The 24418-nt window shown below is 38.2% G+C and overlaps 1 protein-coding gene and 1 long non-coding RNA gene across 2 annotated transcripts in view; one reads left to right on the top strand and one right to left on the bottom strand.

Moving 5' to 3' along the window:
* Positions 1-19853, top strand: part of kcnh2b (potassium voltage-gated channel, subfamily H (eag-related), member 2b) — a 94077-nt gene extending 74224 nt beyond the window's left edge. Inside the window, exons 7-22 of the mRNA XM_077624632.1 lie at positions 10313-10492; positions 11069-11172; positions 11356-11494; positions 12467-12621; positions 12925-13019; positions 13125-13265; positions 13609-13808; positions 15770-16022; positions 16631-16824; positions 16936-17038; positions 17152-17297; positions 17371-17515; positions 17622-17811; positions 17917-18022; positions 18172-18261; positions 18432-19853. Of these exons, the coding sequence (XP_077480758.1) occupies positions 10313-10492; positions 11069-11172; positions 11356-11494; positions 12467-12621; positions 12925-13019; positions 13125-13265; positions 13609-13808; positions 15770-16022; positions 16631-16824; positions 16936-17038; positions 17152-17297; positions 17371-17515; positions 17622-17811; positions 17917-18022; positions 18172-18261; positions 18432-18854 (2664 nt within the window). The 3' untranslated portion in view covers positions 18855-19853. The remainder of the gene's footprint in view (positions 1-10312; positions 10493-11068; positions 11173-11355; positions 11495-12466; positions 12622-12924; positions 13020-13124; positions 13266-13608; positions 13809-15769; positions 16023-16630; positions 16825-16935; positions 17039-17151; positions 17298-17370; positions 17516-17621; positions 17812-17916; positions 18023-18171; positions 18262-18431) is intronic.
* Positions 11309-15843, bottom strand: LOC144091930 (uncharacterized). The gene is made up of 4 exons (XR_013305928.1): positions 15759-15843; positions 15132-15220; positions 12449-12618; positions 11309-11584 (listed from the first exon to the last, which is right to left on the bottom strand). It is a non-coding gene; the product is annotated as an uncharacterized LOC144091930 (long non-coding RNA).
* Positions 19854-24418: the final 4565 nt, after the last annotated feature.

Raw genomic sequence — 24418 nt, 5'->3', positions numbered from 1 at the left:
TACATTATAAAAATCGAAGAGATTACCAAGGATTAGCTGTTTATAAACATTACTAAAAGAAAATGGTTTGATCAAGTTATAGATGTACCATTATCACAGAAAGGACACCCATGACTTCCATAGTTATTTGCATAATGGCTCGAATATGATTAGGTTGTTAGGGAGAGTGTATTAAATGAGGTGTACCCTGAATGCAATCATGCAAGAAGAATACTGTGCTGTGGATTCCTGGCCAGGGAGGGGAGCTGCTGACTCCCTGATAGAAAAGACCCCAACCCAGCTAGTATGTGTAATAGCTCACTTTATCATGCAATTTCCCAAACCCAAGTCATCACTTCACTCTGTGACTCTTATTTTCTCTCATATTTGATATTGAATGGACCTCTTCTCAGAGATCAGAGCATGCACACTTTCCAAAATAGCAAAAAGTCAAATTAACCCAAAATGATATTGAATAAATTGTATCTGCAGTCTTGCATGAACGAGGTGCTCAAAAAATAATTTACTTTAATATTTTAAATGCTTGAACCTGTACATACAAATAATTATTCAAAAAAAATCCTCGCATTAAAACAAAAAGCACACTATTCTTCCTCGTGTCTTTTTAACATATTTTTTATGCAATTCTCTTTAACTTTTATATCCTAGCAACATATCCCAAACATTTAAAAAACTGTGCATTTGCCCCAGGAAAATTGGATGTAATATTAATTCTCCATGATGGAAATTATGGCTCGGTCGAATACAACAACATACAATACAAACACATTGTCAGCAAAAACATGCTTCTGTAAACAAATCATTTTTTAAGTTAGGGGGTAAATGAGCCTCCCAGTCTTCGGATACTTCTGCCCGAGTGGCGACTAAGTGATCTGTGACCTTTGCGCACTGTTTGTGCAAATGTGTGTTTTTGTGTGAAGCCTCCACAACAGTGCATGGCTTTGCATGCGGCAATCATAAATAGGCAGAAGCAATGTGGGCATAGAGTGACACTGATTCTGAGTGGTTGACAAATTCCCTGGGAGCAAGACCCGACTAACACCACACATGGAAGAAAAATCACATTCCTCATGCATGAACAGTTCTTAAAGCAGCTAGCATTCATTTAAAAATTCTTGCACTGGATTTACACCATCATACCATCTGCCATTACATCAGATTGTGCACAAGCTTTTTTGTCCTCAATACATTCCAGTTGCAAAAGCAAGAGCAACTGATGGGTTAATACTTTCCACATTTTCTGACCCAATAAACATTCTAGTCTAGCAGTGGTCAAGCCCTTTCTTTTACCCTTCAATTCCTAATATGTCACTGTCTGTCTGCATGCCCACAGCAGTTTAAATGTGATATATTAGGTGTGATAATGGGGAAATGAGCCTGTGAGGTTTCCAGATTGAATATAATACGTTTTGTGCTCCATTTGTTTGCAATGCTATCCTCAGGATTCCTGTGCAGAACCATGTTACGATATATTGTATGTGAATAGATGGTATCATGTGTCAATATTAAATAGTGTCAGGTTTTATATATAAATGTACAGAAACAGACTAAAAACTATAGATATTTTGCCACACTTTGAGCACACGCAACAAGTATATTCTCTAAAAGATATGAATACTATATGAACTGTGGAAATTGCTCATTTATTATTAGAAAGTGGTTATTTTGTCACACAGGTGGATCCATCAATGCCTACCTTTATATGGTCACTAATTTAGACTTTAACTGAAATGCCAGGTTTGCTACCTTTTTTAACGAGGCTGTCACTTTACCTGTGTGTATCCTTACATATGTGCAGTATGCTAATTGTCTTGGCAGTTCCAGCCACTCATTAAAATATGGCCCCATCACACACTCAACTTTCCCTATCTTTGATGCTGATCTTCATCAATACAGAACATGAGCTTTTTTTCCTCCGACGTTCATTTTTTTTCAAACACTTGCCAAACATATTCCTTCAATAGCCTCGCTCTCCTTCTGCAATGTTCTCGCTCCACCTCTCTCTCTCACCACACTCGTGGTATTACCCTCAGCAGCAGCGAAGCTTCCCGGCTTCATCTCCAACTAATGGGAATCAACTCTCCTGCTGCCATCTTCCATTTTTTTCTTCCTCCTCCTCCTCTTCCTCCTCTTCTCTTGCATGCTGATTTATTGAGTTAACAACCAAGCAGCCATCAGCAGTCACGCTGTGGGTGGAAGACAGTCGAAGAAACTCAATTTAAATGTGACGCCAGCTGTGGTTTCATCAGGGCTTGGAAGCCAGCTGAGGTATGTGAAAGACAGCCACTGCAGAAAGTGACCTGGAAGACTGAAGGAAACCGGAAGCTAGGCAGGAAAAACCTTTCCCAGGAAGCCGGGTGGACGCTCTTCCATGTGTAACAAGTGCCTTCAGGCATGAGGATTTTTTTCGATCTGACTGTGACCTCTTCATTCTGGCGTCGCTTTGTTAAAGTCTTGATGAGGGTCTGAACAGCCAGCGGTCACTGATGCTTGGGGGGGGCGCCCTGACCCTGACCCCACCACGGAGAGTCATCACTGAGGACCATGGTCTTACCATTGTTGCTCAAGCTCTTCAACGTCTTCCTGCGCCAGTCGACCCTCGCTAAAGCCCAAGCTGCAGATCAACGCCAAACTTCTTCCTGCCCTCCCCCCGTAATGCCGCGGCCGCCCGGCTTCCCCATCTCTTGTCGCCGTGGGTGGGAGTCAAGAGAGCACTCAGCACAACTGCCCACCGAAGGAAGAGAGGTGAGATAGGGGAGACCAAGAAAATTCTACTTTGATTGGTTGGAGAAGTTCGGATTCCAAGTGAAGATGGTCTGAGAGTGTTCCGTATCCATTGGCAGGAATTTTCTTTGTGCTAGAGTTGCTGTAGATTTTTGTTAAACACAAGTGTTTTTCTTTTAAATATTTGGTTATTTCCAAAGAACATTACTAAAATGCCTTTTGCTTATCTTTCCTATGGCTTCATTCATTTTAATTAAATCTAATTCATTGTGTTAAAACACTCAAACCTTGGACATGTATAGCGGAGGCAGCCCATCTGCCAAGTTTTGGACTACTAAACAAAAATAGCCAAAATGAACGTGGGTAGGTGTAAAGAATTACTTTTAATGCATTGCTGGTTGCCTGTGTTTCAGTTCAATAGTTGATTCTGGTCCCTTTATTATTGCTGCTGTTTGTTTTTCCCCTTCATTTTCTCCAGGCCGTATCGAGTCACTTACAATCACATCATCTTAACCAGCAGGACATAGGCGCATTATATGAGAGCCGGTGTCCTATATTTGTTGATTCTATTAACAGGCCCATTAAGGCAGTGGGGCTGATTTGATAGCAATACATATTAATAGTTTTACTTTAGTTAAAAAGGGCAACGCTAAAACTGTCGCTGTAGTTATTTGTGTTATCAAGGCAAGATAAAGCTACATATCCCATTATAGAATCCATAGTGGCATACCATATAGTAAAGAAACTACCACCATTCTTTCAACTCATGCATTACTATTTTGTTTAACATGTCTTTACTAAGTATACATACATTCCTGTATGCACCTTTATGTCACCAAATTCATTTTGAGAAATTTATCCACTGTCTAATATTTTCCTTGTTTCTAGTCATGAAGCTGACTAGTAGTCAACTATCCAGTTTTGGCTTAGTCTCTACTGCTTTCTTCTTTTCGCTCTTATCCGCTGTTCCTCCCACGCAGCTTTCAGACAGGCCCTGTATGACACCTGAAAGCCCCCTCAGCTTTAGCTCTACCTGCTTCCTCTGTTTAAAGTTATGCAACAGTTTGGCAAATCTCGAAATAGGACACAAATATTAACATGAAATTTGGTCTCAATTCCTTTTCGAGGCAATTAAAATTCACCCCCACAAATCTACACAATCTCATGACTATTATGAACAAGTATCTCCTTTGTGTGCAAGTAGTTGTAAACTAAAAAGAACATCTACAGAAGGCACAAAGGGTTGTTTGAGTACTTATGCTGACTTTTAACTTCTTTGACAGTAGGAAGGATACATAAAAAGAAACATAAAACCACATTTCAACCTTTTATGAAGTGGTTTCAGCATCTTGGGCTTGCTCACTGAAATGTATCATGTTTTATTACATCGAGCAATATCTTTGACATTTGCTACATTGCAGCTACAAAGATAACTCATTAGACCTCGACAGGGTACTTCATGAGAGAGAGAGCGCAGTAAGTTTGACAGTGCAGGTTGGGCGCAGAGGAACAACCATTTTTGCTTGCTTGGTTCTCCTCAATTGGCTTTAGTAGTTTTTGTAAAAAAAATATGTATCTTACAATTCACATTTATTCCTGCCTATCCAAAGTTACATTTTTTTATTCCTCAGAAATGCTGTAATTCCTGTAGCAAAGCCTTTAAGGACACATATAATAAATACATCTTCAGACATCGCTATTAAGTATTCCTTGTTATCATCAATGGACTTTGATGAGCGGAACTCAGCTGCATCTCATCTTGCTAAAATTGTTGAACGTTGTCACTCAATAATATTTGCTTCATATTTTATATCAAGACTCATCTTCTCACTGTTTAATTTCATTTATTCAGCTTTACTATTGTGTTTGCTGAGTAAGCATGTATGTTTACTGCTGTCGAATATTTAACAGTCTCAAAAGTCAATTTCGCTTGAACTATAGGATGACACTAAGAGGAAAAGGATTTCAATCTGCTTGGAGTTTTGCTATATATAGGTTGGTACCTGCAGTTGGTTATTGTAGCATATTTATCAGAGACATGTAGTTCATTCTGCTTTTGTATGTCCTTATACATCTGTTGGAACTTAGTATATACACACAGTAGATGTGTTCATACTTTGCAAAAGAATGTTCCTTTTTTCTTTAAACTCACATTCACCGCCTCTGCATGTTTCCTGACTCAGCTCAGCTTGGTTAGGATGTAAAAATCCTCTGGGAAGACATAATATGAGCCCTATATCTGTCACCCAACTGTTAGAACACAAGACTTTTTTCCTCAAAAGGACACCGAAAGATCGACGGGGTATTGTGAAGACAGGGGTAACTCTACAGTGCATTTTCATGCAATGCTAAGAAATTTGCTTCCTGGTCCCAATTGCAGAATTTTGCTGGAATAGATGCCTTGTTCATGTCAGTTGTATTCCCACATATTAAATAATGGTATGGTTGAAGAAGGTAGAAAGTGTAGATGTAATGATGAAATACTGTATAATATGTCTAGTTCTAGGTGATCTAGTGGGACATGCGCCTCGCAGTTCTGCTGGGTTTCGAACCTCCCGTGTTTTTAGCATGTTCTTCCTGTGTCTGCATGGGTTTTCTCTGGGTACTCTGGAACCGTTGTGAAAAGTTGAACGGAAAATGAATGAATTGATGTCTAGTGCTTTTTCTCTGCCATGACATTTGCGACAACATTTTGTCTGCAAATTGAATGTCGAAAAATTGCTAGAGCAATGGGTGAATGTGCTTCACTGTTCTTCTGAGATGTCAGTGACTTGGATAGCAATTTGCCAATTACAACAGAGTGATGCAGCAAAAGGAAAGATTTTTCTAGGTCCTAGAGATGTTACAATGTGTCCGCTGCCTTTGGAATGAATGAATATACATATTTTTATTCATATGTATGCCAAAAAAATAGTTTACATGATAAGGAAACGTATAAAGCGACCAGAGTTAAGGTATAAGTCACAGATCCCATTAATATACATGAATTCCTATAAATAATATGGGTATAGATAGAATAGTTTCTAATCCTATCTTATTTTGTGTTTCAAGTAGATAATTGGATTTTGATTTTATTTTTGGGGTGTCCATATAGGATCTATCACACCATTCATTCAAAGCTCAAATATAATGTTTGCACCAACAGGCCATTGGATGGTCACATTAACATTTAAAGAAGCATATTTAGTATAGTCTTCTGTATACGTGCCCCTCTGTAGGCTTTACACAGCTGCCTCTTCAATTCAAGTGGCCTGATTCCATCGTTTGAATGTTAATGCGTGATGGCATCCCCTGATCACATGCAGCTCCCTTTAAAAATAAAAAGAAAAAAACTGAACTGTAGCCATAGCTCTATGTCATCAAGTCTCATCAATATTGCACCAAGTGTATACAGGGGTGAGCACAATCTGTGAGCGATTTATTTCTGCATAGCCTGAATTTGCCCCTAAAACGGAAATAAATTCCACATCAGCTTGTCACAGATTCTTGTAGAACTGCATTTTGGGTTTTAACACCCTTTTAATGTGGTTGAATACTCTTAAATCCACTTTTTTGGTAGGTAAAAAGAAGAGATTAAACAGTTAAAATGAAGGGTCGACACAGAAATCTCTCTTCTGTAGATTAACACTTCAACGTACGTGTGAGTGTGTCAGCAACATCCACACAATGTCAGTGGCCCTTTAGCAGTTATTAGTGTTTCACTGCTGCTTTAATATTTTTAGCCTTGCTATCATAGAAATTGAAAGAGAGGGGCTCAGGCTCAGTAAGGGTAGAATATGAGGTAAGGGCAATGATATTTTAGAAGAGATTTACTCCGGTGAGCAAAACGACTGAGGCACGCAGAGAAAAATACATCTGTAGAGAGAATTGGAGAAGGGACCTGTGGTGTCTTAGATAGAAGAAGAGGCATCACGGCTGAGGAAATGTGTTCCTTTGTTATGCCTTCAAGAGAACTGTCGGGGCTGGCGAGAAAAAGGTCAGCCACGAAGGCAATCGAGGTGGCAGGCAGATTAAAGTGCAGGCTCACATGCTTTCTTTCAGTCACTCTTTCTTGCTCACACACATCACATTTAATGGAAAGTATCTAACACTAATAGTCATCTTAATTTTTCAACCTTTTTTGTCACTGTGCAATTCCTACAGTCACGGTTTTGGGGAATAGTAAAGCACTTGAAATGGAATATAATGAGTCAGTCTTTCACAAGACAATTGAGAAATGTTATTACGGGTCAGTCATAGAATAAATTAAACTCGTAAGTCAGGGTGCCACTGTGTAATATTCAATTTTGTAGTGCCCCATAACCGGTTGGACAGGTGGGTCAGTTTTTGAAAGCTACAGCTAGAAAACTAGGTTTAACTCACACAGAATAACCAACATACCAACGTACACTTATTTTCATCAATATATTTGGAATCCTACAAACTATCAAATTTTATTCATGTATTTTATTGTTATAACTGCAACAAAAAATGTTTCAGGTATTTACGCTAGGGCTTCTTTTGAGGTGGAAAATGTTATGGGAAAAACACTGTACTTGTTATCGTTTGTACCCTGTGGTTGTCAATCATTCCACAGTGTGAATACCTTCTCTTACTGGAGGTCTGCCTTCTTTTGAATGAGTCACATTAGACTTTCGCACAGTGTGATGACTTTTGAGATTACAGGAAGGTCATTGCAGATAAATGAGGTTAGGAAAAGCTTTATGTTTCTAATTAAGGTAAGGGATTTTGATGAGACAGTTCGTGAGTGATAAAGATTATGACTCTAACACAATTTTCAGGACAGGAATGGAACTAGCTGAATGTTTTCGGGAAAAATCCAGTCTATCATTTACCTCTAAAACATAATTTTGTCATAACAGTTAGGGCGAAGGGCCAGTGTTAGATGCATTATATCAATATATCTTCAACGTCTTTCAAACTGTTTGATCTAAATAGTTATAAATGGGCAGGAAAAAAATGTTCAGACACCAAGTTGACAGCTTTTATTGTATTAAACATCTTTAGCTCTCTCTACAATATTTATGACACACATTATTGGTGTGCTCTTGGTCAATATGTTCCCCAGCAGCAAACATTTTTAACTTTAAACAATAAACACGCATGATTAAATATTGAATTATTTAATAGTTATCCAACATAAGAGGTGAATTGCTCCCAAAATAATGTCTGTTTACAGTATAGATTGAATTTGAAGGCTTCTGAAATTTTTATGTGCTTGCCTGGACAGGATTTTGAGCAATGCTTTTTGACTGACTGTTTGACTATAAATTATTGACTAGTTTCTATTTCTGAAGAATTGACCATGTTTGTCCAGGCTTTTGAGGCGAAGTGGTGTATTGGGTGTTTTAAAGGAACTCTCAGGAACCCATGAAGAGGCCAAACGAAAGATCAACCGATGTTCTCCCCTTGTTAGCACGAGAGTGCGTTTTGTCATTTTCAAAACAAAGCGTTTCTTCTGGGATTTGTGTCTCTCACTATAATTGCTTGCGCGAGGACATTTATTCTAAATCCCCTGCTAAGCATTTTTTTTCTTCCATAATCTTAAAGTGAGAACCTGCGTGGTAAGCAGATACAAAGCAGCAGGCTGTTTTAGTGCCTTTAGCTGCCGTCAACTTCCTGAATATCTTTCTTCTATCCTCTTCTCTTTTACCATGCGCTCACACTTTTAAGCAGTCTGCCATGTTAAATTAAAGCCTGCTGGTTTTTACCTAATTCCCCCCCGCAAACCTTCATGACAAGAAATATGAACGATGGATGGAGAAATATCGGATGTCCAATTATGTCTTCATGTAATTCTGTCAACATTGACAGTATAGCGTGTAAACATGACATGGCTTATGGTTACATCTAAATTAATTACACTTACTACAATTACATTACATTTAAACTGACCACTGAGACTGCTCTGCTTGGGATTTGCCAGCGGAGACTTGTTGCTGCAGACGGAATGAAGGTCTTTGACTTCAGGGTTAAATGTCAAAGATGATTTTAAAAAAGGTTTTACGGCACTGGGGATTCCACTCTATAGACTGCCAAAGGCATGATGTGGGGTGACTTTTGAAATATATCATCTTGATAGGACAGACAGCTGCATTCAAAGTCAACTCCAAATATGTTTTGACATCTGCACTGAGATTTGAAGTATTCACACGTGGATATTTTGTGGTCGTCCTCAGGTGGAATTTTTGTTCAACAAGCTTTTTATTGCTTGATGTCCTGGTGTGCAGAATAATATTTTTAAAGCGCTTAATCAGCTAAGTCTAATTATTATATAGTTTGTTAGTCAACAAAATTCAATATCATGTTTTCTGAAAATGTTTTTTTTTCTAATTATCATTGAAGCATGATGTTCTGTGTTGATATTTCACAAAACAAATGCTAAAGTACTAGGTTCAGTTTATTTTTTATTATGTATCATTAAATATTATGACTAGCCTAAAATCTCAATTGAAACATTTTTTCAATATTTAATGTTATTAAAATAATCTAAATGAATTATGCATAATTGTTTGGGCAGCAGAGTACTTCTTAAATTGAAGCGAGTTTGGTTCTAGGGCAGTAAGTATATTTTAGACAGGAATTTCCATTTATTTAAATGCACTAATGGCTTAAGGAAACCACTTTAATTCATAAATTGCTTTAATGATAGCTAACTAAATTGCAGTGCATTGCATTAGCTAAAAATGCATTTATTTTACTTTTACATATTGTCTTCCCACAACTAATGACTCAAGAAATAACTGACTGTGACACATTGTGAGCCTGGCACAATGCACAATATGAATGAGGACTGCAGGGAAATATGAGTTTTTTTCCCCCTCAATATTGTGCCTTGGACTCATTTCAAATATTCATGTGTCATATAATATTCATTTAAATAAAGGTGACATAGTGGTGAGAATTTGCATGCATCCTCTAGAGTATTACATTGTACTTTTTTTCCCTTCAAATAATAGTGATGCTCACATTAGAATATTATATCGGTTGCTGTTTTGTGTGCGTGAGAGAGATGCTTACACTTCACAGCTGGTTGACATGTCCGTGTCTACACTCAAAAAAAGCATTCGAGTGTTGGGTATTCTTTTTCTGCGAGTCACGATCGTTCGGTTCATTGTTTGATTCTTTTAGGCAAAGACACTAGGCAGGCTTCCCTGATGCCTCTGTCAAGAATTAATTCCTCCAAGTGCAGATGCTGGAATATATTACAGCCAGTAAAGCGATTAAGTTCTACAATAATATTCAAACTTATTCCTTGTGTGAGTTTTAATAGAACTCTTTTTGGCTAAGAAAATGCTGTAAAAGGTATTTTTACTTTGCAGTGTTATTTCATATTTAGATACGCTATGGAATAAACCCTCTGAATATTTTCGAATCCAATTCATTTAGCGCATGACTGTTGTTTTCAGCTTATTTCTAAAATCACTTTACTCACCATCAAACATCTACTGAGCAAACTAATCTTCAGAAAGGCATATCTGTGCCTCTTTCTGCCTCGTCCAGATTTTTTTTTGTCGTTCTGTTTTAGTTCTTCCTAATTTCGAACTGTGAGTAATCGTTTTGATTGTCTGTGCTTTCTGTCTCCCAGGTACTCTCTCTGGGCGCAGATGTGTTGCCAGAGTACAAGCTCCAGGCTCCTCGCATCCACAACTGGACAGTGTTGCACTACAGTCCATTCAAGGCAGTGTGGGATTGGCTCATTCTGCTACTGGTCATCTACACTGCCATACTGACACCTTACTCAGCTGCATTTCTCCTAAATGACCAGGTAAGTCTTGATCTGGATCAGAACTATATACTGTATTTTTTATTTATTTTTATTAGTCGCAGTAGACAAATAATGCACAATATAAAGGAGAGCATTTTTTTTTATTTGATCCGAAACCAAGAAAAATACAAATTAAAATTTTAATGGAGAACAACAGGGTAAATAGGCATCTGTTAATGTAACATTTTTTTATTTTTTTTTATAACTATGGCCTAAAAAACTGGCTTTCGGTGGTTAGACAGAAAAATAAACATACTAAATTGCACTTGAGTATTAGTCGCAAGTACAATTTATAGTCCGGAAAATCCCGTAAGTATGCAATTTGAAAAGGGAAGCCAAACATGTGCTAGCTTGCACACATGGTGATCCATGCATTGTGAATAAAACTAAGAATGCTATCAATACTAAACCAGAATTTAACTAAAAAATTATGTGATGATGATGATAATGAAGAATAGTTTGTCCCAGTATTTTTCCCCCGAATAGTTTGTTTGTCCATTTAAATGTGATAGTCCCACACAACCATCCTCTATTTTTAGCGTCCATTAATGACGTATCCTTGTGTTTTTATCTCAGGAAGAAGCAGCCAGGCAGAGCTGCGGTTACTCCTGTTCCCCTCTCAATGTGGTGGACCTCATAGTGGACATCATGTTTATTATCGATATCCTCATCAACTTCAGGTTTTAATGACTTTTAAATACATGTTCACTGATGAGGTATATTTGTTAGTCTGAAGTTTGTACAACAGTACATTTTAAGATGAAGTGAATTATCTTGAAATGATTGTAAATTTATATTCATTGAGAAATACTATGAAAAGCAATGGTTTTGTATCATTTTATTGACATATTTTTTCATCACAGGACAACATACGTGAACTCTAATGACGAGGTGGTAAGCCATCCACTGCGTATCGCCGTGCACTACTTCAAAGGCTGGTTCCTTATTGACATGGTGGCCGCCATTCCCTTTGACCTCCTAATCTATCGCAGTGGCGAGGAGGTAAGTTGCATTCGTAAATGTTAAGATGAAAAGTCATTTGGGAGTAGTCAACTAAGCAAAAGTATAAATCAGCAGCAGACACAATGCATTCTGTGACAGGGAAAAATACATAGAATTAGATTAGATTGTATTTTTTCATTAAGAAAATTAGGTTTTTTTCCAATAATAAAAGTAGTTGCATCAATTATGGGATGATTAGATATATGGCAAAGAAAATAAGCAGAGATATCTTGCGATTAGAATATTTTGAGCGCCAATCCATGAATAAATGGTTATTTACATCCACACTAAGGTAAACACTCTATAATAAAGTAATAAAGGTAACACAGGTTATGTTTAATAATATGGATTGGCTGTGCGGTGAGGCTGGAGAAAGATGGAAGATGCAAGGAAGGCAAAGCAAGAGTCTGCACCCCCTGCGGATGTCCTAATGAGGCCAAAAAACCATCGAGGCCTACAATGATTGATTCACTAGACAGTGCATCTCATCCTAAAATCATTACAATCTTTGTGTAATTAATTTTGTGTGAGTGTATATACTTTTTATTTTATAGCTATTGCAATTTTGTGGCAAAAGTTATACATGAATAAAAGCCCCAAGTTTCCTGGGGATATTCACTTCATTGATGTTGCCCAGAAAAGCCACTGAGCCACGAAATTGCAGATTATTCTTCGCAGACAGTTATTATTTATAGTAAAGACGCACACACAGACAGCAGGACCAGGGTCCCTGCCAAAACAACATTTACTATGAACCACTATTATATTCACTGTATGGACATAGTAGGGCTCACACTAATGAATGGAAGGGAATGGTATAGCTCATTTTCTAGACTAGGTCAAACTCCCTGAAGTTCACTCTCGTTTGTTTTTTTTTCTGTGGCAGCATGCATTAGTGATTTGCTTCAAGTAGATGAGCGGTTGCAAACATGGAATCGGAGAAACATCACTAACCTCTTTTCCTCTCATCAGACCACCACTCTGATTGGCCTGCTGAAAACGGCTCGTCTCCTCCGATTGGTCCGCGTAGCACGGAAACTGGACCGTTACTCAGAATACGGCGCGGCCGTCCTATTCCTCCTGATGTGCACCTTTGCCCTCATTGCACACTGGCTGGCTTGTATCTGGTAAAATAGCCACGCACATCTTATTCATACAAAGCATTCGTACAGTATCCAATATATTTAGAACCCTACGTAATTCTATAGCAAAATATCGTAATCAACATAATTGAAAGCAGTTGATTTTTTAATACAGGTTAATATGAATAGACTATTTTGTCTATCTGTGATAAAAACAGTAACTTTGTAATGACCTGCTGTACTTTTGAAAATATTTACATGGAATTAATTTCACAACATATTGAATGGTAATAGACAAATTCTTGGACACAGACAGACATGCTTAATTTATATTATTATCATCCCCAGGTATGCCATTGGTAATGTGGAGAGAAACGGCTCAATTGGGTGGCTCCACACACTCGGGGACCAACTGGGAAAACAATTCAATGATTCCATCCCAGGTACTAAGAATCTGACAGGTTTAAATATACATATAAGTATGGTAATATGAAAATATTGAATCCTTAATAATACATACTGTATTTAAACCATCTGTCCTTCACCAGGAACGGGACCCTCCATTAAAGACAAGTATGTGACTGCTCTGTACTTCACCTTCAGCAGTTTGACCAGTGTGGGTTTTGGAAATGTCTCCCCAAACACCAACTCGGAGAAGATTTTCTCCATCTGCGTCATGCTCATTGGATGTAAGTAATAATGATATTGTTGGACATCAAAAACTAAAAACCAATGTTGCTCCTTATCTAGGCTAGTGATCCAAAACTGAATGGGTAGAGATGTTTTTGCACGTTTGCACACTTCCCTACCACTTAAACTGTTGACTCAAAAGTCTCAGAATTACCAGACAGTCGTCAGCTCTGAACATCTATTTCATTTTAAATATAGAAAGCATTCTTGTCAAGTCATGTTAGTGGATTTGCTACAACTTTGTATGGTTTTTTTGTCACTTAGCCCCTGCCCCCACTCCCTTCTGGACTTTGTACCACTTAACAAATCAGTCCTAACTAATGTATTATTTCTTACAACCAGCCTTGATGTACGCCAGCATCTTTGGGAATGTCTCTGCTATCATCCAGCGGCTGTACTCGGGGACGGCCCGCTACCACACCCAGATGCTTCGTGTCAGGGAGTTCATCCGCTTCCACCAGATCCCCAACCCACTCAGACAGAGACTGGAGGAATATTTCCAACACGCATGGTCCTACACTAATGGCATCGATATGAATGCTGTGAGTATCTCTTCTCCACATGTCGCAAAGTACTGCACGTGTACACCAAGTTCCTGAATCAAACTAAATGAGTGTTCCGCATGAATACACACATAGCGGTTAGAGGAGTATTTTGAGCCTGCGTTGTACATTAATAGGATGATACGAAGACTTTGTCTCAGCATGCATGGTCCGACACCATCAGAGAAAATAGGAATGATGTGAGTATTATAAATAGCACACACACCCCCTCTCATGTGCAATTAAATAGCGTTGGTGAACTTTGGACCAACACAAGATCGCATATGAATGCGAGTGAGTATACTACTGTATTTCTCCTGGAAACATTACACACTTATTAAATCCCTGTGGGGGGAAATGAAACTGCTGATTAAGTAATTTAGTTATGCTGGTCACTAAGGTACTGAATGTAGGCTTTATGATTCACACCTGTCAGTGCACACAAAGGCAGCATGAATCCCAGTACACTCAGAAAGAGTCGTCCCAATGAACTTAGTGTACAAGGGGCGACCTCTGCCTGAACCGTTAGTCACAGCCAACGGGAGGTTGCATCCCATTCAACTTTGCCCGTTTAGTACCACTGGCAAGATTGCTTTGACACAGCTGTGACAACAGACACACACGCACACACACATGACTGTAATCATAAACATGTCACACCGTTCAGTTACGCTGACAAGAAGATATTACCTCAAGTATCTGAATGTCATCTTTCAAACCCATCATGCGGTGTAGTAAACAAAGTAAAGAACAATATAATTTGTTTATGGACTGTTTTTGGGGGTTTCAGTTTTTGTTGTTTCATTCTTAAGGGGTATTTTTATAAATACCTCTCCTAATAAAGCTAACCAAACTTTACTAATGAATCACCATGTATGTGCTGTAGCCCCAATCTAACACTGTCGTCTATGTAATTATTATAATTGTCTGATTCGATTTACTCTGACCTCTCTTCTTCAATTGACAAATATTGCTTTGATACCAGTTCTAGTAGTCTAAACTGTGCTGTCACTCCTCACGTAATTAACCACAAAAATAGGAGAAATAACAAGACATATATTGTTGAGAGGGATGTACCTATAATGGGGGTGTTGAATGCACTATTGTGCTTTGTGCTATAAGTCGTAGTTAGGAGGGGTCCAAAGTTCCCATCTAAATAGTCTTGAGCTCCCCATGCTTGCAACAAACACATTAAAATTGCACCCATTCTTCACAGTAATAACACTCTTTGGGGCCTGTTCACATTGTTCCTGCCGAAGCATTCACACTTCAGCAGCTTCAATTTGCGGCAAAACTCCAGAAGACAATTGAGAGAAAACTTACCAACTGCTGATGCGTGTCCTTTCGGGTAAAAGCAGACAGAGTTAATGAATTGCAGAACTCCAAACAGTTTGTCCCCTGACTGTCCTTACCTGTATTGAAACACAATACAACTGAAGTCAGCATAGTATGTACTTAGTTGTGGATTAGCGGTTTAATTCCCTGCAAGATTTTTAATATTTTCACCTGATTTAAAAGTTTAATTTTGCGGCGCTTGTAATGAATTTTTATCCTTGATCGAGTGATAAAGTTGACTAGGTATTCAACCTAAATGAATGTTTAAAAATAATAGTTTAAATATCTGCTTCAGGGATTCTGTTGGGTACCACTAATTACTAGTTTAAGATTTATTAATCTACTAGTTATGCTCATGGCATGTATCTACATCCCTTTAACAATTCAACTGCTGTTTTTCCTAACACTTTTAACCTTCTTTCCCATTGTCTCCTCACTCTCCTTACCTACCCTTCTTGGGATTTCTGCCCCTTTCCCCCATCACATTCTCAATCAATGTTTATTTTCAAAAATCCCCCCATCCATACATCGCAACCCCCCACCCCCTCCTCCTCCATTTATTTTGGCCTCTTTGGATCTTTTCCACTTTACCCTCTCCCCCAATTTCCCACCAACCTATCCTCCAGGTGTTAAAAGGTTTCCCAGAGTGTCTCCAGGCGGACATCTGTCTCCATCTCAACCGGACTTTGCTGGAGAACTGTAAGGCTTTTAAAGGCTCTACCAAGGGCTGCCTCCGGGCATTGGCCATGAAGTTTAAGACTACCCACGCACCCCCGGGTGACACGCTTGTCCACGCTGGGGATGTTTTAACTGCTATCTACTTTATATCAAGAGGATCCATAGAGATATTAAGAGGAGACGTTGTGGTTGCGATACTAGGTAAGATGGTATATTACTATTAATTGAACTATTTTTCTTTATATTTTACCGTATTTTGAAGATTTATATTCATTTTTGTTTGTGTTAATCTTATGCATGTTGATGCATATATTAGTTCTTGACGCCCTCTGCTGGTTTTGATACTGATGTTTTATGTCTACAGTACATGTATATTTACATAAAATGGTGAAAATCCAATGATCGATGCACTTTATCCATTGCAATTGTAGAGAAATTGTGGCTTATCACTTAAACTTTAAGTCCTAATTTATTCATACCCGAGACATAGTGTAATGTCGGAATTCAATTGAATGGCCGTCCATTGTGTCAAAAGAAATCGGTTAAAGAAAATGGCATGCTACTAAAATTGACATTTTGACCAAATATACCAGTGTTTTATTAACCTTTCTCGGGGATTTCATTCATTTTCAATGTGATGTTCCAGCCGGAAGAAGCTGTTTTAAAAAATGTGTTCTCATAAAGAAAAACAACTAAACAGTGGCTCCTAACAACATTTAATTTCATTCCTAAAAGTGTATTTGGCAGATATTTACATTGTTGCTGTTTTCACATTTCTCTATTTACAATCCTCTGCCCATTATCATCAGGAAAAAATGACATCTTTGGTGAACCTATCAACTTGTATTCTCGACCTGGAAAATCCAACGCAGATGTGAGGGCTTTAACCTACTGTGACCTTCACAAAATATTCAGGGAAGATGTTCTAGAAGTGCTCGACATGTATCCTGAATTTGCAGAACACTTCTGGAGCAATCTGGAAATTACTTTCAACCTACGTGATGTGAGTTTTATAAGGAAAATGTCATGTACATTATTAGTAATGGCTCTCTAGTAGTCAGAATATTTTAATCTCAGCCATGCCATTTTAAAAGCCGGCCACGTCTCGTTTCAGACTAACATGATCCCAGGCTCTCCCAGCAGCGACGAGTCTAAATGTGGGGGGTTCAACAAATTACGTAGACGCAAATTATCATTCAGGCGACGTACAGAGAAGGGTAACAAATCCCCAATAGGGCTTGTTTTAACTGATTTTTCAAGTGAATGATGAAGAAAAATTATCTTTTACACAATACCCCTTTTTTTTCTTCCAATGGGATTTTCTCACCAGATGATGCGGATGTTGGTGAAGTTAAAAAGACCCAAAAGTCTGGAAAAAGAAGACGAGAGAGAGAGGCAGCCCACAACCAAAAACGTCAAGAGGCTGCCAAGAGACAGTATCAGAGCTCATTGTCTTCCCATTCCAGTAGTGATGAGGTACACCCTTCACCTCCCACAATTACTCTGCTTAGTTTCCTATAAGAAACATGATTTTAACCTGCTCTCAAAGGGTGGGGAGTCTGTTGTAACAAGCCTGGCTCCCTCATCTGCAATGATGGAGAATCATCATGTTCCAGCCACACAGAAAAGCATGAATGAGAACACTGATGCGGAAGGGGAGGTCAAGACTGGCAACACCTGCAATGCGTTGTCAGGTGAGATAGTCATGCTGTTGCATTTCTAGGTCAAAAAGCTTTATTCATTTTAAATGAGTTAAAAGTTGGCTCTCATTCAGCCTTTACATCATTTTTTTTTCTTCAGGTGCCCTCTCAGGAGTGTCTAACATCTTCAGTTTTTGGGCGGAAAATCGAGGCGGCGGGCAGTACCAGGAGGTTCCAAGCTGTAGCATAGCCTCGCCCCCTGCCCTCAGCACACCTTTGCACAGCTTGAGTCGCCAGCAACGCAACCAACTGGACACACGCCTAGAGCTGTTGCAAAAACAACTTAACAGGTACAAATAGCTAGGTATTTACTACTATACTGTGCATGTATGTGCAGCACTTTAAGTGCAATTAAATTCCCAATGTACAGCTTGATCATTTATTATTGTTTACAGATTAGAGAATCGCATGTCAGCAGATATTGGGACCATCATGCAGCTTCTGCAGAGACAGATGGCTCTGGTTCCCCCTGCCTACAGTGCTGTATCCTCACCGCCTCAGGTAGAAATGTAACCATGTACAATTTCTGCATAAAGCCAGGAGCAACAAAAAAAAACCCTAAATAAATAAACAAAATACAACAACAAATGAATATACTGTGAATAAATTGGACAACAGTTCATGCTGTAATAATGCTATCTCACTTCTAGGCCTCCCCATGCGCTGATCCAGGTACTGGCGAAAAACAGGTTCCACCTATTACGCCTCTAGAGACAAACACCCTGAGCTCCTTATCACAGGTAAAATACAGTTTTAACGGTTACTCCAACTACATGACGTTGCTGTCATTATTCCACTTAAGTGCTTCTTTTTTTAAACGCAATAAAGTGAACTCAGTCAAAGTTAAATGAGGAACTTCAAGCACAAATTGAGAATTGGTATAGCTAATCTTTCGTTCCCTTCCTCCCAGATCTTGGTTTCCCAGGACTTCCAGGAGTTTCCAAACACATCTTCTCAGTCTCGAGAACTGCAGAACTCATCTTTGATCAACACCAGCCAGAACCAGCACCCCACTTCCGTTTTAGGACAACATTTGCAGCTTGAAATTGGATTGGAATCTAGAGGTGCAACATTTTCAGAGCCAGCAATAGATTTAGATTTAGGTAATAATACTGGAGCATCTTCGCAATCTGGTATGTCCTCAAACCTAAGAAGACCAGGGTTGGAATTTAGTTCAGAGCTATGTATCGATGGTAGGGCAGAGAATACGGGAGGAGCGGGTCTGTTTTCCGAAGATTCTGAAACACAACGGAGGTTGTCACTCCAAGAGTCACACACACCTCAGGACTCACGGACACCACATAGACACAGTTCCGACCCAGGGGGGAGCTAAGAAGAAGTGAATGATGCGGATAATGGTTGTACGGTGAGTTAAAGAGGGAGATCTTGTATCTTACTGACCCTTATTCAAACTTTGGGAGAAAATCTCATTGTGACCTTAGAGACAAGGATTAGGTAAAATCAATCCAGAGGGTAAAGGAATGTTGACACCTCTCTCCTCCCAGAATCTTCCCTATCTGTATGAAGACCCAAGTTCTTTGAACTGTACAATCTTGATTCAACCCCCGACCCCCCAAAAAAGAGAACCGAAGTGTTCTGACACAACCCCAATGGAGACTGAAATGACTACAACACCTTAGGAGTATCTTATCTTTAGGATTATCCCTTTACTGCTGAGTGACTCATCAAGGACAAGCAGAGGAAAAAAAGACAGCAGACTGAATAACAATGAAACAAGTAGCCATCACCTATTGCACTGAAACAATTACTCTCGTCTGTGTCAGTGGCGCTTCCAGAAACTCACAAACCGGTTGGTGAAAATGTAGTGTTAGCTGGCCTAACAGGAAACCTGCTGTCCTATAAAGGTAAACGGTTCCTTACCCCCGAGGTCCGGCGCCAACGGGTGGAGAAAATTCTCCCCATTAACTCCCAAGAGCACACTTGACTGGCTTGTTTGCACCTCAGGGTGGGAACTGGAGGGGTATAAAGCCATGAATTTTCTTGATGAACATATCAGCTGCCCTACCAGAACCAATGTTGACATTTGCTCCTGGGTGACAAAGCCTCAACATGCCTAGATGGTCTAACAGACAGTCACGACAATTGGCATAACGTTAAAAACCTCCAACATGAAATCCCATCCCAGTTTTCCAACTAGGTAAGCTTTGAGCTGAGAGTTGACGTCCGTAGTGGATTTAAGTTATCATTGTTGAATTTGCTACCTCAGATTTCACTGGTCCATCTTTTTCACCTAAGCACCCAGAATGCTTACAAATTGTACATAGCAGTCATGAGCTACTAAAATATACCTGTTTGACAGTTTACGACCAGATGAATGCGCCCTTATTTCGTGTACAGTACAATATGCAAACACTGGCAAGAGGAAATGAGTAAGTGCGCTTTATTGTGTGTGTGTGTCTGCGTGTGTGTGTATAGCTCCAAAATCTGTGTGAGTCCTTCAGTTTGGAGAGCATAACTTAGTATATATCGGCTTTGCTTACTGCAGATGAACACTGGTCTTTTTTTAACACCAAGACAGTTCTCAAGGGTTTATTGGTTGTTTTTTTTTACAGGCAAATTGTTTTTTTTTCTTGTGGCACTAAGCAGCACATCCCTTTAAAATGATGTTTCCAAATGCTCAAAATGCTAAATCTGCCCAGGACTTTGTCATCCTTCACCATAACATTTAAGAATTTATAGCAGCACTTGGTGCATTGTTATGCCAGAAACAAACTTTGAATTCTTACCATAAACTTGAGAACATTGAGGCATAACCATGCTCGGACACAGGGTGAGTGTAACGCCATTTATTTTAAGTCAATTGTGACATTTGGGACACCCTGCACATTGATTTAATTCCAACTATTATAATGCCACACATAGTTTGCACATGTTTATAGCTTGACCATTGCAAAAATGATTATACCTTGTCATGCTTCCCATAGCTTAGTACTACATCAATATTAATATTAGAACTGTTCGTAGTTTATCATCAAATGCAGAACTGACTACAAGTTATGGCCAATGTGTACATTAGACTCCAAAAAGTCATATATTCAATTTCAAGTGCTTATCTAAGATAGAGATTGTCTAATCAAAGGGAGAGCATTTATTTAACTAGTTTTTATTTTCAACAAATCATTCTTTAACACCTAATGTTTCCATTTAAATAACTTATAGTGGGAATATTGTTTTCAACACATTAGAACAAACACAAAAGTCAAACAAAGCAACATAGCTGCTTATTCTCAAATTTAGAAGTTTTACTGTAATGGTCAAATATTTTATAAAACTGGTGTTTTGCAGTGCTCAAACAAGACATAAATGAAATTAAGTACATTAAAATATGCCTCACATTGTGTTTCAAATGATTATCTGTTACTTCTTAAGGCAACTGAAACTATTAGTATATCCAACATAGAATAAGTTAATAAATATTAGCATAAATATATATACAAAAAAAATCACCAAATAGCCATAATTTATAACATGTCCTCTGTGCCCACTTTTTTTGTGATTGTCTTCCCTAAAAATTTTGTACGTGAAAAGATGAAACTTCCAACAGGAATTTTAGTGCAATAGTCCTTTAAACTGATTTGTAGCAGCCAAAACACTTCCAGTTAGTATCTTTAAGCACTTTAATCGGTGCAAATGTTTAATAGAGACTCAGGATTTGTCCTCTGGTACATTTTTCTTTGCTTGATAATCAATTAAAAGTCAATATTTGCAGTCTCAAACTAAAACTTTAATTCTGGTGTATATTCCCCCTTTCATGCAGTGTTTTGAAGATTGTACATTGCTGCTTTCTGGTCAAAGGTAATATATTTATTTGGGTGTATAAATATTTTGTTCACTGTGAATGATTTTTAAATGTAATCCCATTTCTTCAGGATTGTAATATTTGTTTTTTGTTCATAGTATTCAAGTAATTGACACTAAGGCAAGTCCAATTTTTTTCTATAGTTTGTGATTCACGAACAAGTGACTGGATTAAATTTTAAAAATTCAGTTTATTCTCTCATGATGGATTATTACACTTAATTCTATAGTACGTCCTCATAAAAGTCAATAATTGGAACACTGTAGCGGTCACGCTCTGTAAAGGTTCAATTTTAATATTGAACTAAAGTAAGTAATGACCCTTTTGATTCATAACCTGAGGACCAATTTTTAAACAGTAAAATTACTCATTTTCATGTATTTATATTGAGTTGCAGGAGTCTCCATTTTCATTAACCGAGCATCAACATTAGTCTCCCCTGTCTGAAATGAGTAAAAGTGACGATTAAATATTGTTTTTTTTAGTATTCTAAAAGATAAAATGTATAAGTATTGTTTTTCCAAAGAAAAATTAGATCTCCCCAGAAATTTGCAATTCCTGTAAAATGAAAGAATACAGGTGCTCCTCTGTCGTTTGTGTGAAATCTGCCAACAACCATTCAATAGAAGCACAGATGGTTTATTATACTTCAGATTTTAAAATCATTTCTATGTACATTGTGGTGTGTGTCGGTAAGGCCTGTAATTAAAGACTACTGACTTCATATATCCAGCAAGAAGTCAGTCAAATACTGTACTTTTTTTTTCTTCTCCCCAATACATGTACTGTAGCTAGTGTTATTATTTTTTTAGTACAATAAGTCACCTAGTGGCCTGAACTGTAACTTAATATTCAGAACTATGACCTCAAATGTAGAATGTGGTTGTATCTTTATTTGACCTTTTGTCAGTTGACCTAAATGTAATATTCAATGATAGAGAATATATTATTTAATGCATACTGTATCTTTAAAAAATCATGGAAGGTACACAGTGAAAAAGAAGACCATGAATTTGCACCTGAATGTTAGTGCATGAGTTGGAAAGGGTTTCTTTAAGTTAGAAGTCTTTGAAATCCCACTTTAATATGCATTAATAAGAAGTGAAAACAAAACAAAACATACTCTTACTAGCGCCTGTAATCTCAATCACTTGCTTGCTAGCTCTTCCACACATTTAGAGCTTTTTTTCCAGCTCTTCAACTTTCTATGAGTTCCAATAGACTTGTATACTGTATGTAGATATTTTGAGCACTTAATGTTTACACAATACTGGATCTACTCATGTCACTCTGTCTGTACATAACAACTTGTACTTCTTGTAAATGTATCGAAACATCGGCACTCGTATAGCCAGCACTATGCAGAAACTGAAACATTTCTTTGGCATGCTTTGAAATGCAGAATACTATAGATAATCTTGTGAATAAAGTTTGCTCTCATTTGGTAAGAGAGAACTTACCAAAAAAAACTTGCCCTATTGAAAAAAAAGTGAAAGCAAAAGATGACAGTTAGACTTTTAATTATGTGCACATTTTTACTTGCATGCTGCACTGAAAATCTTGCAGAAATGAAGGGATTTGCTGTGCAAAAACTGTTGACCTCCGCTGTATGCTTGCAAAATTTACATTGAGAGGATCATGGAAATCTTCCAAAATATGGGAGAGTTGCATTTATATATTTAGTACAGTACACGTATGCGTACACCTCTCGGGTTATGGGAGAAGGCTAAACGGAATAACAGAATAACTGCAAATGAAGTCAAGTTGAGGATACACTTTTATTGTACATTTGTATCTTTGGGTGCAGACAGCTGTAATGGAGTGATGCTTGTGTCTTTCTTTGTCTTGGACAGAACTGGTCCCCAATTTTTTAGGCACACTTGATTTCAGAAGCCTACTTAAAGGAAGCTAAATAAAGTGCACCTTAATTAGAAACCCTGCTTGAACCCAGCTCAGGGTTAAAAAGCTAAACTCTTAGAATGTCTGTTAACACATCTCAGTGCAGTTTCCAGTACGTATGCTGTATATTGTGTTTTCCCAATGGGATTATCCTTCTAATTTGTCAGACATTTGGAAAAAACAAACAAAAAACTTGGGCACTCCCTGAAATATTGAATTAGTTAATGGTTAATAGCAATTCTCCATGGAAAGACCTAAAGTTTATTATTACTCCATATCATATTTGGGAAAGACTTGAAGGTAAATTCAGCAGCTCCAGGCTCTGATTGTGTGATAGCATTATTAATGGTTGAAGTTTTTAAATTTCAAATTATTTATTTCAATAAACCTCTTTGAAAACAATATCGGGGATTGTTTTTTTGACTTGTAAGACTAAACTGGCTGGTACAAAATATAATAATGCTCAGACTCCTCAAAATTTGCTTAAACTGTAATTAATAATATATTAAAACAGCAGTACAGTATGATGCTGTCATTGTTTTTGTTTGTATGAATACAAAATAATTGTTCATATATTTTTAACAGAGAAGAAGACTCCTAGAGTAACACTTTAAAGGAAGGGCCAAGTATCAAATGCACAGGCCACTGCAGCCTACAACACAAATAGAAGTGCTTCTTAATGCAGGGCTGAATATACTGTGACCTCTTTGACTGATTACCAAGTCAGAGTTAATGAGGTCACACGTCAAGATACCTTTTGCCAACAACTTGTCCTTGGCATTTTGGCCACCAGACGTCGCTATTTTTCAACAATTTTCTGGTATTTATAGCCAAGGGATAAATAGCCGAAGAATGTTGGATTTTTGCTTTTTTACAATTCATGTGAGTGGAACGGACGATAAAATGGGGTCTTCCCGGCCAAGGCCTTGCCCGTTTGGCAGTATCCTCGGCCTGCTACAACAGCGATTGGTTCGAGGCTACCGTAAAAGGAGTAGAACTTTTCCATTGTAAGCACCGCGTGTCTGTCAAAAGTCCATTTGTTAATGACAACGCGTCTGCTCAACCCTTGGAAATTGTGATTCGTCTACCAACTTGCCTTGCGCAAATTGATTGGTCGAAAGAGCAGTGAGTCAAATTTAGAGGCTGTGATTGGCTCCAAGTCCCCGCATTTGCTAGCT

The sequence above is a fragment of the Stigmatopora argus genome, chromosome 17, assembly GCF_051989625.1.
Source record: "Stigmatopora argus isolate UIUO_Sarg chromosome 17, RoL_Sarg_1.0, whole genome shotgun sequence".
Classification (NCBI taxonomy): domain Eukaryota; kingdom Metazoa; phylum Chordata; class Actinopteri; order Syngnathiformes; family Syngnathidae; genus Stigmatopora; species Stigmatopora argus.
The sequence above is the reverse complement of the archived record's forward strand: the minus strand, read 5'-3'. Positions and strand labels throughout refer to the sequence as shown.